Source organism: Mesoplodon bidens, assembly GCF_964165515.1.
Source record: "Mesoplodon bidens genome assembly, chromosome: 19".
NCBI classification, from domain to species: domain Eukaryota; kingdom Metazoa; phylum Chordata; class Mammalia; order Artiodactyla; family Ziphiidae; genus Mesoplodon; species Mesoplodon bidens.
The window spans coordinates 8,819,435-8,832,180 of record NC_138179.1 but is presented as its reverse complement, the minus strand read 5'-3'; the positions used below and the strand labels follow the sequence as shown (position 1 = coordinate 8,832,180).

The following is a 12,746-nucleotide window of genomic DNA, read 5'->3' as shown; positions in this document are numbered from 1 at the left end:
GCCCCTCCCTGTGCGGTGCTGCGGTCGGCGGGGCGTGGGGCTGCGCCCTGAACTGGGCAGCGGTCTACAGGGGCTGGGCTCATGGCCACTCTAGTGTCTCTGAGGGGCTCGCTGGAGGGTCGGGTTTGTGCCCGTGGAGTCCCCTCTGGGCACCGAGCTGGGGCGACTAAGCTTATTGTTGTCTGGGTGTAGGACATCCTGGATTGGAAGACATCCCGTACCTTCTTCTACTGGAGGCTGAGGCGTCTCTTGCTGGAGGACCTGGTCAAGAAGAAAATCCACAACGCCAACCCCGAGCTGACCGACGGCCAGATCCAGGCCATGTTAAGGCGCTGGTTTGTGGAAGTGGAAGGGACGGTGAAGGTAGGCGGGCCCCCGGGAGGGGCCTTCATGTCCTGCTCCTTACCCGCCCCCCCGCCCGCCCCTGGCACCGCGAGCCTTGTTGTCTAAGAACTCCCGGGCCTCGGGAGTGGAAGGGAGATATGGGCCTCGGCCTGTGTCCTCCCCACAGTAATATGTCCTGACGGCTTGTGAGGAGGTGGTGGAGCGTTCTTTGCAGCTCATTCCGTCATTCAGCAAACCTTCCTGAATGCTTTCTGTGCACCAGACAGTGAAGGAGGCAGGCATACGCTCCTGTCCTCGCAGAGCTCACCGCCACGGCAGGGAGACAGACGCGTCAAGGCGTCACATACAACAGTGAGGCCAACGTCAAACATGGCAAACCCGGGGCATCGCAGAGCACAGAGAAGGGCTACCTGACCCGCTGTGTGGGAAGGGAGGGCAGAGTCTGGGAAGACTTCTAGAAGGGATGTCTCAGCAGAGACCTGAAAACAAAGGAGGAATGAACCAGAGGAGAAGGTTGGGTTAAGAGACAGGAGGAATGCTCCAGGCAGAAGGAACCGCATGTTCCAAGCCTGACAGCAAGAGTACCGTGCACCCGCGGCACTGCAGGAATTTCAGGACGGCTCAGAGCCCGGGATGGTGTAGGGCCAGGAGAGCCACGTGGAGGGGCGGGCTGGGACTTTGTCCTGAGGCCTGGGAAGCCACTGAGAATTTGAAGCGGCAAAGGGACGTACTGTGACGCGTGTTGTAGAGACAGCGCTCAGGGCTGCGTGGAGGGCGGCGCTGAGGGACATGCTGTGACGCGTGTTGTAGAGCGAGCGCTCAGGGCTGCGTGGAGGGCGGCGCTGAGGGACATGCTGTGACGCGTGTTGTAGACAGAGCACTCAGGGCTGCGTGGAGGGCGGCGCTGAGGGCGCGGGCAGGAGCCTAACGGGAGGGGATGGTGATCCAGGCGGCAGACGCCGTGACTCCAGCTGAAGGTCTTCCGATTGCAAATCCGAGCTGGAAGGAAACGTCCACCCTGCAGGGAACTACGGATCCGCCATCTCCTGGGGGTGATCTCACGGGGAAGGCGCACACCTCGGAGCAGCGCCCGCTGAGATGGTGTCCCTAGTGCTCCTGCCCTGGGGCTGAGGCTGGGACAGGTCTGAGGCCGGGACAGCCAGGCACCAGCATTTGCTTCTGGAATCCTGGGCTACACGAGACAGTCCATGCAAGGATGGGAAGAAAAAGTTGGGACTTTTATTTCTATTTTTACTAAGAAAAAGAAAGAAATCAACCTTTATTCATAGTTAGTGTCTGGATTAAATCATATACATCATATATACATTTTATCAGAATATGGGTAGTATGTGCTGGAAATACACGTGTCTCTTTTCCTGATAGCTGTGTGATCGAAAACAGTTGGTGACTGCTGGCTTAGAGATTGCTGGAGGGCCGGATGGAGGGCACACCCGCCTCCTCCTGGGAAGTGTTGCTTGAGGTCTCTGCTGACTGTTCCCGGGAAGGAACCCCAAGATTTGCTATAAGTTTTAAAGTCAGTGAGTCGGGGTGCTTCTAAGATTCACCTCTGTGTTAAGTCTACCAGTTTCTTTATGACAGAAAAGCTTCCTTGGGTAAATATTTCAGATGTGCAGCCTCATGCGACATGTGGTTCAGGTTAAGGTCAGTCTTTGGCATTATAATTGAGTGAGACAATTTTGTCAGTGGCCACTGGCAGCTTGCAGCGGAAGTTGGCATTGAAAGTCACGCAAGTGTAAAATAAGAGGCTGTTCTCCAGTTAGGAGCGGCCAGCCAGGTAAGTGGAGTGTGCGTGTGCGGCCAGTAGAGGCCTGCACGCCTTCCTCCGCCATTAGTCACTAACGGACGTGCACGGCCTCAGTGGGCACAAGGATGCGGGGAAGGACGGCTCCCCTCCGAGCGTGAAGCCAGCGCACAGGCCCTTCAGTTGCGCCTTAACATCCCACCCCAGGGGACAGCGTGTCTGGAGAAGCAGGTCATCGCCGTCTTGTCGATGGAGAAAACAGTCACCTGTGTGCACAGACTCCTGGCTGGAGATCAACTGCAGAAGACAGCCTGGCCCCATGGCTCAGGAGGGGAGGCCAGAGGCTCTGGGACCCAAACGTACCCAAGAACCGAGGCCGTCTCCCCTACCCCCCGTCTACAGAAGAGAGCATCCCCCTGAGCGCTCAATCCAGGAGGGCAGTCGAGGGGAGAGAGGAAGGGCAGGTGGTCCCACGATGTGGCTTTGAAACCTCCTTCTGGATTCTGCGGGCTCAGCAGGACCCGGTTTAGTGTGGGGCTGTTGATAAAACCTGCAGCGCCCTTGAGAGAAGAAAGTGTTGCCGTGTTCAAAAGCCAAGTGGCTGCCTCTGAGGGACCAAGTCTGCTCGGTGCTTGGGAACGGCCTTTCAAACCCCAAAACTGGCGCCTTTCCTCGATTCTTCAGTCAGGGATGGATATTGTACACTGTCTCTCGCAGGGTCTAAACCCTGGCTTTGCCTCAAGAAGTGACCCTCTGGTCCTTAACTGTGGTTACTGGCAGGGAAAGACAGTGATAGGCATCTGTTAGCCGTGCTGTGTGTTTTCTTCATAGAGTTTTTTTTTTTTTTTTAATCTTAATCCTGAAAAAAGAGATTCACACTGTGATGTTATATAACTGAGCAGTAGAATTCTTTTGTTTCCCTTAGAGGAGTCTGTTACCATGAGTTATGGGATTCTGTTCGAGTCCACAGGGACAGTCCCGTTGTAGGGGATAGTAGGGTTTATGGTTCACAGTTTCACTGCAGGCAGAAGAGAAGCATCACCAGAGCTCCCTGAAAAAATAGCGAGAGCTTAGATTTAAATTGGGTCATAAGAACAAGGCACACATTTGTTTCATGGGCACGTTTCTTCTCCTGATTCTTAGATCCATAGTTTAACGTATGTGGTTTTTCGGACAAGCTGATTTTTCCCCCAAGCCCAAATTGAGAAGAATGTGGAAATTGAGAAGAATGTGGTATTTGGAATCTCACACTTTTTGGATCCCAGCTTTACAATTTACTGGCTTAGACATACTTAAGCCTCCCTTTCCTCATGTGTAAAAATAGGGATGTTTATTTCACGAGGTTTATTGCGTTTTAAAGGACATCATCTAAGTGTCGGGCACCACGTTTGGCGCTCAGTTTCCTCCTCCCTCAGCACAGCACGTTAGAAGGTGGACTGAGAGTTTCAGTGCAGCTGAAATGGTCTTGGTGGGAGCCATGTGCCCAGTAGATTCTCAGTCGGTGTTCTCTGACTTGGCGTGCTCTAATTTATCCATGATCTAGGACGCCACAGTGCACCCTTACTGTCCAGGAAGCTACCCATTCACTCTTTTTAAAATTTTTATTTTTTGGCTGTGTTGGGTCTTTGTTGCTGCGCACAGGCTTTCTCTAGTTGCAGCGAGCGGGGGCTACTCTTCGTTGCAGTGTGCATGCTTCTCATTGTGGTGGCTTCTCTTGTTGCGGAACACGGGCTCTAGGCACGCAGGCTTCAGTAGTTGTGGCATGAGGGCTCAGCAGTTGTGGCTCACAGGCTCTAGAGTGCAGGCTCAATAGTTGTGGCGCATGGGCTTAGTTTCTCTGTGGCATGTGGGATCTTCCCGGACCAGGGCTCGAACCTGTGTTCCCTGCATTGGCAGGCGGATTCTTAACCACGGTGCCACCAGGGAAGTCCCAACCCATTCATTCTTAGTCTGGATTTCCAAATGAGATGAATCGTCAGTGGAGGCCCTTGTGAGGAAGATAGAGGAAAAAGCACCGTTGATAGGGTTGTTTGACTTCCACTGTCCCCAAGCTTCCCGTGGACAAGTCTCATGCACCAAACTGCTGCTCTAGGGCCAGGGAGCGAAAAGGTGAGGCAGAACCTGGGCAGCACGCCTTGGGCCTGGGGCTGAGGCTGGAGTGGCTCTCAGGAGGCGGGGCTCTCAGGAGGCGGGGCCAGCAGGCCACCCCACCCACATGGCTATTTGCTACTGTACGCCAAAGCCTCAGAAAAAATCTCTTTGCTCAGGTGTCTCCAGGCAGCTCACAAGGTGACTTATCTGCAGGGCATGGTAGTCACGGCTCACCTCCCTCAGCCTGTGCCCTGGTCACTCCCAGGCCCTGCTGTACCATTGAGTCAGGAGGGCTTAACAGCAATCCGATACGTTAGAAATGAAACTTTTCAAACAGGTCATTTAGATTTTGTAAGATAGACTAATTCCTACATACAATTAGTGAGCTGAGTAGTGCCAGAGATACTGACCCACTGATGCAGAGCGGGATATAGTGCCAGCTGAACACGTACTGTAAGGCCACTGTTGTGACATTTAATTATTGCTATTTTATTGGTATTAAAATGTTCTGACTGGGATGAGTGCAGGCAGGTGACATAGGGGCCCAGGCCTGTCATGAGGTTAGCACCCAGCATGTCACACGTGGTTAAAATCCACAGTGGGAATAATCAGCCACGTTCTCATAAGTTTAAGGAGGGAAATGTAAACAGCATAGGGTTGCCCGCCCTTCTGGCCGGAATGATGATTCCTACAGCTCCGTTCCTGGAGGGCGAACTAGGAACTGCAGAGTCCCTGACCCTCATGGGGGAAGCAGGCTCACACAGTAGCGGAAACCCTCCCAGGTCTGTCACAAAAAACCTGTGGTGCCGTGGCGCCTACGTTTGTTGATTCTTCTTGCTAAAAACGCTGTTGGCTAGGATTGTGACCCCATGGCCTTCGTGTGCTCTGTGCTGTGGTCAAAACTTGACCAGGGTTTGACTTGGTGGTCATCACCCAGTCGTATTCTGAGTGAACAGCAAATCTTTCATATAAGGGGTCTATATTTTCAAAAACTTGGAATGTGTTGCTTTAATTCTGTCTGGGAACTTTCCAGTGTTTAATTTAAATACCTAGCGTATCCTGGCTACAGGAGGGGACGGCAGAAGAGTTTTCTCTGGAGGGCAGCTGGCTTTCCAGTGCAGTGTCTGAGCATCCTTAGAAGCAGCATCTCGTTAGCTAATACATTACACCAGCCGAGGAGAGTTATCTTAAGCCACAATTAATCTGCTCCCTGGCATATGTTGATAGGAAACATCATGCTGTTTCTTAATTAAAAGCAAACGGATTAAAAATGATTAATAAGAGTATTAAATATTCTCTTAAACTAAAGGCTTTGGGATTCTTGGGTCAATCTAGGTTTTTTTTTTTCATTCTGAAACCCAAGAAGCATGCACTGTTTTCTTTTTTCCTCACCCCAAATCCTCATAAATAAGGGCATGTGCAGAAGTCCAAGTTACCATGATGGAGACGGAAACGTCAGAGTTCAGGGGCAGTGCTTAGGAGTGCAGGTGCATCCATCCCCGTGTGGGGTGGGCAGGAGCTGGCACGTGGGAGTTAAGACAGCCACACTGTGGGAAACATCACCACTGCCACCCTTGTCAGTAGAGATTGATTGATGTGCAAAACGCTTGCGTTCAGCCTCAGAGGTGCCGGGCAGGACGCGCAGCACAGAGAGGTGGGAAGGCCCCCTCAGCTTCGCACTGTCTGGGCCGCACCACCCTGACCAGGAGAGCTGATCTTTTTGTCAGTGATTACAAACAGAGATGGGACAAATTTGGGGCCAGAAAAAGAACTGGACACAAGAACTAGAAAAGGCACGTTGCTGAGCCTTAATCCTGGGGCTCCTTAATCCTTCAACTGTGAAGGACTCCTTAAGGGTTGTTAGAAACGTGGACATCAGTTACAGGACATGTAATAAACAAGCAGCACCGCGAACTCGCTGGCCAAGGTGGAGATGGGGAAGCGAGAGTCTGAAAAGAAACCATTATTTTGAAAGGCCTGGAGTAGAACCTTAGGAAACGGCACAGCACCCGGTCTCCTCCTGCGTGACGCCTCTGGCGGGCGCTGAGAACGGAGCCTCCGTGCTTTGCAGGCCCTGGGGTCCCAGCCATGGCTCGGGCGCCTCTGCTGGAATCCAGGCTTCCTGAGCCACCTCCCGAGCTCCCTAACGCACCCACCTGTTAAATTACAGCGCCAAACTCATTGGCATTCTGACTCTGACTCGGTTAGTGATAACAGAGGACAGCGCACCTTTAAATGACGAGCTTTGTGTTTAATTACCCAAACAGAATGACATAAATATGAATGAGCCCTAATGGCGGTAGTTGGTTTTCCGGAAACCATTAACAAAACGATTCCTAAATGATTTGTAAAGAAAATGAGCAGAGACGAGAGCCAGGAGAAGGCTATTAGGTTTCTAACACACTCCTGAATTATTATGTAGTCAACTACCTGGGAAATGCTCAGCTAAACGATCTTGAAAGGAGGAGGTGAGAGGTGGTTTGTTGAGACTTTCAGGGTGATGGACATCCTGACCCTTCGGAAAACTCTCACAGAAAGCGAACTGGGGTTTAGGTTTCCAACCGGCGGCAGGACTCCCCTCACCTCTGGCCTCCTCCAGCTCTATGGCAGGAGGCCTCCACGGCCAGGCTGCTCACCTGCCACACACCCCGCTGGGACTAGAGACTTAAACTTAGGAATTGTGACTCAGTGCCTCAAGAAGCACACATTTCATTTTAAAAACACCAAGTAAACAGCATTTCCCTCTCAGTCTGCACTTTACTGAACAATCGGTCAGGGGACTAAATTCCCGTAGCCTTTGTGGAACAGGTAGGGGGATGGGACCAGCGTCCGTGTGAGCACGGATGCCTCTGGGGGGGCCCAGGTGGACACTTCAAAAGCAGGGCAGGGAAGACGAGGAAGGCCCCTGTCTTGAGGCCTGCTTCCTCCTCCTGCAAAGCCAACAGTAATGGAGAGCTGAGAATGACCTTTACGTTGAGCAGGCTTTTGCAGTACACTTCCCAGATGGAGACTAGTCAGGGTGTCCAGCCTGGCCTGGGCCCTGGTGTCCAAGCAGGCGTCATCTGTTTGCAGGCCTATGTTTGGGACAACAACAAGGATCTGGTGGAATGGCTGGAGAAACAGCTGGCAGAGGAAGATGGCGCTCGCTCGGTAATAGAGGAGAACATCAAGTATATCAGCAGAGACTACGTCCTCAAGCAGATCCGCAGGTGAGACCCGCGGGGGCGGGTGGGGGTGCTCCTGGGTAGAAGTGGGACTCACTTCTCGGGGACGAGCGACTCAAGGACAAACGGTGATGATGCCTCGTAGTCTTTGTGGTCCCTTTCTGTTTGGGACGGCACAGAAGAGCCCTGAAGCACAATTCTCGCTCAGCTGCTGGTCCCCAGGGGCACTTAGTAACGATGGCTTAGTTCATTGTGCCCAACTGTTAGCTCCAAATGCAGATACTCAAACTGGATGAACGATTCTGTGAGGAAAAGCTGATTGCGTCATAGTTTCCTTGGAAACTACCTTCTCCCCTCCTCCAGCCAAGAGTTAGTTGTGTTTTAGAGGCTTCCATCTTCTCCACAGGCTGGGTGGTGGAGACTGCTGGGGACATTTTAAAAACTTTTTATTTGGACACATTTCATTTACAGAAAAACTGCAAAACTGAAAACAGTACAGAGAACAAATCTGTACCCAAATGTGCCTGGTATTTACATTTTACCCTTTTTGATACATCATTTGTGTGTGTGCTTACTCTTTTGTATGAGTAAGCACACTCGTGTGTGTGTATGTGTGTGTGTATGTATTTCTTTTTCTGAACCATTTAAGGGTAAGTTACATATGTCATGGCCCATCATGGCCCTTTACCCCCAAATAGTTCAGTATGCCTTTGCTAATAGGGATATTCTCTTACATAACCAGAGTAAAATGATTTTTATAAATTGAACATTTTATCTAAACCACCATTTGCAGACCATTGCTCATTTTGAGTTTGTCTGATGTTACCTCATGATTAGATTCAGGCTGTGCATTTGCAGCCAGAATATTACATCCGTGATGATTTGGCTTCACAAGGTGCCATATCTGGAGGCACATGATGTCATAAGCCTATCCCAATGTTAGTTTCCATCACCTGATCAAGCTGTTACTCAACTTCTCCACTGTATAATTCCTGATTTTCCCATCCCCCTTGAACCTAATAAGCAGTCTGAGGAGAGACACTTAAAGGCCATGCAGATTCCTGCTCATCAGAATTTCCACCTAGATTTAGCATCCAGGGATGATTCTTGCCTGATCCAGTCTTTATTTATTTATTTTTATTTTTGGTTGTGTTGGGTCTTTGTTGCTGCACGCGGGCTTTCTCTAGTTGTGGCGAGCAGGGGCTACTTTTGGTTGTGGTGCGCGGGCTTCTCGTTGCGGTGGCTTCTCTCGTGGAGCCCGGACTCTAGGCATGCAGGCTCTAGAGCGCAGACTCAGTAGTTGTGGTGCACGGGCTTAGTTGCTCTGCGGCATGTGGGATCTTCCCGGACCAGGGCTCGAACCCGTGTCCCCCGTGTTGGCAGGCAGATTCTCAGCTACCGTGCCAGCAGGTAAGTCCTGACCCAGTCTTTACAGTGAGGCCGCAAAAGGGCAGTGTTCCAACTCTGCACAGTCACATCTCAGCACCCCAGTTCTCCTGTAAGCAAAAGTCCTCGCTCCTCCTCCATTTAGTATATATTCGTTATTGGTGCAGACTAGTGAGTGTCTTTTTTCAATGGTTTGTAGTTCATTATTTTGATGCCCCAAATGCCCCAGATTTAGCCAGTGGGAGCACCTTCAAGCTGGGTCCACTGTCTTTGTGACTTGACCCCATCGGGGTTTTGGTTTTTGCTTTTTGAGGTTACTTCCTCACTTTCTGACGTCACAAAATGTTTTGGGTTCATGTGGTATCGTGCTGCTGGGGATGTTTTTCAAGCAGGAAAATGAATCAGGTGAGGCAGGGGCTGCAGGGTCCGCAGTGGCCTCTGGGAGCAGGTTTCTCGGGCGGTTCTGAAGCTACGCTGACCTGGGCATTGCTGCCTCTCTCTCATCCTCACCGTCCCGAACCTTCCCCTCCAGCTTGGTACAGGCCAATCCAGAGGTCGCCATGGACTCCATCGTCCACATGACCCAGCACATCTCGCCCACCCAGCGAGCAGAAGTCGTTCGGATCCTCTCCACCATGGACTCCCCGTCAACGTAGGAAGAGCTTCCTGCCCCCCCCCCAGCCCTGCCTCCGGAGAAAAGGGCTAGAGCCGCCTTCCACACCTGGAGCCGCTGTAAGTAGAAGGCACACGAGACCAGCACTGGAGTCAAAGTGGCATTGTGCTTCCCCTCGATGTTTTCAGGTTACGCATGACATACTGGGACGTAGCGTCACAAGCCCCCACTCCAGCCCACCGGTCACACCTACCCCGTTCAGTATTTATTATTACCCTGGCTGTGACGGCAGTCCTCTCTCCCTGCCCAGGACCTAAGAAGGCAATGACGGGTACAAGCACCTACCAAGAGGTCTTACTACACGCCAGCAGGGCCACCCTCCTGTCCTGACCGCCCCTCGGTCCGGCCCCAGGAAGTGGGAGCTGTTGCCAGGCGGTCAGCAGCCCGTGCTCGCCCCGGCCCCGTGAGCCTGCAGCCCCCGGCAGCAGAGGAGGGCCGGGGCCGAGGCCACAGGCCCAGCACCAGGCGTGGGGAGAGGAGGAAGCCTCGGGTCTCTTGTTTCTTACCCCCCACTCAGCCCGGTGCACACCAGGCACCCAGTTTCATCACACCAAGGTACTGCTTATGAAGAAAAATTAGAGCATGAAATCTGCAAGCTCCATGGAACTCAAAGATGAGGGCAAAACCACGATCCAAGAAGCAGAGAAAGCAAAGGGACCAAGTCACTGTTGTCGATTTCGGGGCCTCACCCTGGGGCTCCCTTCTCAGAACAAGCGCAGAGGCGGGTGACCTGCCACTGCCCCGTGTGCTGCTGCTCGGCTAGCTGAGATGCCCGGGGGTCCCACTGGCAGTGCCGTAGCCCGAGTGGGCAGAGGCGGAGCCAGGGGAGCTGCCCTCCCCGTCACTGATGGAAAGTAGTCACCGTGCGACAGTCTCTCTTTTGAGGACGCGGAAGGTTGTTACTGTTAAGCCTGGAGCTTTGATCGTTACAGGAAGTGAACGGTGCCTACAGGGCCATCGTCTCTGTTTCTGGGGCCACTCTTCTAGCAGCTGACACTCTTACTCACTTTGGGTCTCGTCTCTTCCTTGAATGTACACGGGCACAGCCGGTCTCCCCACGGCCACAGAAAGGAGCCCTGGTGACATCAGTGCTCTCGGCTCTGGGAACTGGCCTTCCCCGCTTTGGGGAGGCTTCCAGGGAACACAGAATCCATGTGACCTTAAGCTTGTCCACAACCCCACCATGGTGCTGCTGTCTTCCAGGCCCACGGGTCCCTCCCTGGCCTCCTCATGGGTGATGGAGAGTTTATTTTCAACAACCAGTTTATTCAAGGAGAGAGCTTACTGATCCCCCTGTCGGTGTTCCTGAAGCAAGAGTGGCAGGTGATCAGGGCTGGGGTAGCATCCGGTTCCTACAGTGCAGCTAATTGCATTTGTCACTGATGACCAAGGGGGAAATGACTAAGACGTCTGAGAAGCAGCAGTATGAATACTTCCGTACGAGCTACGGTTTTGAGCCTTAACCCTACGGTTCACGCACAGGAAAGAGCTCCACTCCTCCCCTCGGGAACTGTTTGTGCAGATGGGCACCGTGCGGCTGGATGGGTTGCCACCTGCCCCCAGGAGCCTGGAGCCTCGGCCCGGCTGCCCTGCTGTGGGGGTTCGGCGCCATCCAAGCCAAGAAGGGCGGGAGAAGGTGGGGAACAATTTTCAGTCCAGGAAGCACGTCCACTGTTGCTGGCGTTCGCTAACCCAGTAAGCGTGGATTCACCTTTGAGCAGATAATTCCTCTACACTTTTCTACAATAAATAAAATTCCACACACCTACAGGTGGTGTGGAGTCCTGTGCTTGCCCTGGCATTTCTTCGGGGCAGAGGGCGGGTGACACTTGTTTACCTCCCCCCAGCCCCCAACAAAATTATGACACATTAAAGGAATACATTTAGTCTCTAGAACTTGGTGATGCTCACCACCACCCCATCCCCAGGGCGCCTCACTTTAGGTCTTACCTGGACAGGGCTCTTTCCTATGGAGGAGTCAGGAAGAGACACAGCCCATTACACACACGAGGTCACCGAGGCAGGAGGAGGGTGAGCGATGTATCAGCTGAGACTCGCCTGAGCTAGGATCACCATGTTGTCCGCTCACTTCGGTCACAAAGCAGCCTTCACTTGTCTTACTGAGCATTCGATGTACGCACAGCCTGATGAGCAAGGAGCTTCAGTCAGATGTATTCTTTTCATGTTTTGTTGAAATAAACCTCCACGTTTGTAGATGAGTCACTCACTGTGTGTCACTTTAGCCCACGCCCAGCACGTCACTCTGATTCCACTCTGAGTAGGGGAGCTCTGTAAGGGCGAGACCTACCCCTGCCGAAAGCAGAGCCGGTGTAAGGATAGTGGCGCATGGTGCTTCTTCAAATGACACCATTCCCAGCCTGGGCAGTTTTCGGGTCCACATACCGTCCTTGATGGGCTGGGCGGTTTCATGGGTCTTGAAGTGAACACGAAGGTTTGAACCTCTGGGTTTGCATGATTTGTGGCATTTTCTGGGTCAGGTGAATAGCAAACCATTTTCAGAGACCACTTCGGGCCCCCTTTATGGAGAGGTTTTAGATTCTCTGAATAATTTAGCTACTTCATGGCTTTTGAACACTAACTTTGGGCACAAAAAGGCACTAGGGGCAGGAAACTCAGGCTTGTGTGCCTTCAGCCCTCTGCCTCAGTTTCTATGAATCCATGTGGTTGAAGCAGGAATAACATCTGCAAAGAAAGGCGCGGGCCACGAGAGAGGAGGGAGGGGAAGCCTTTGCTGACTATTAAACTCGGTGCCGGCTCCGTCTCTCTTTAGGATGTACAGCAAAGCAAAGGGGGGCTTTTGGCAATTTACAAAATATTTATCAGTTTGAATCACCCTAAGCTAGATGTTCTGGAAAGGGGAGCAGGAAGGGAGATTCAGGATCCGGGGGAAGGTGCCGCTTTTTGCCTCCAGCTGCTGCTCTCCATGGGCGGGGGATGCTGGGTGGCACAGAGGCCTTGGGCCTTCTCTCCCCGCTAAGCAGGCAGCCGAGAACCAGACCCCAAGTGTAAACTTGGCGCCATCCCTACTCTCGGCCAGCACCCGTCGGTGGTTCTCAGGAAGGTCAGCAGGATTCATGGGAAGAGTCCACGGCTGCCTCTGGGAACCTGCCTGATACATACGGTGCTTTACCTGTTGTTGGGGAATGCCATTTCCTTCATGAGTCTTTTTAATAAAAGAAAGTTTAAAGCTTTCATTAGTATTACTTTGGGGTAATAAGGAAAAGATTGAACAGCGAGGGTTCCATCTTTTGGGAAATGGGATCTAAGCTGGGCCCACACATCTTTCCCCAACTGAAAAACAAGA

At 52.3% G+C, this 12,746-nt stretch overlaps 1 protein-coding gene across 3 annotated transcripts in view; it reads left to right on the top strand.

The window, feature by feature from the left end:
- ACACA (acetyl-CoA carboxylase alpha) overlaps positions 1 to 12,111 on the top strand; it is a 235,849-nt gene extending 223,738 nt beyond the window's left edge. For all 3 annotated transcript variants that reach the window (XM_081219599.1, XM_081219598.1, XM_081219597.1), the window contains 3 exons: positions 193 to 363; positions 7,271 to 7,407; positions 9,281 to 12,111. In XM_081219599.1, coding sequence (XP_081075725.1) covers positions 193 to 363; positions 7,271 to 7,407; positions 9,281 to 9,404 — 432 coding nt within the window. In that variant the 3' untranslated portion in view covers positions 9,405 to 12,111. The remainder of the gene's footprint in view (positions 1 to 192; positions 364 to 7,270; positions 7,408 to 9,280) is intronic.
- The last annotated feature ends 635 nt before the right edge of the window (positions 12,112 to 12,746 follow it).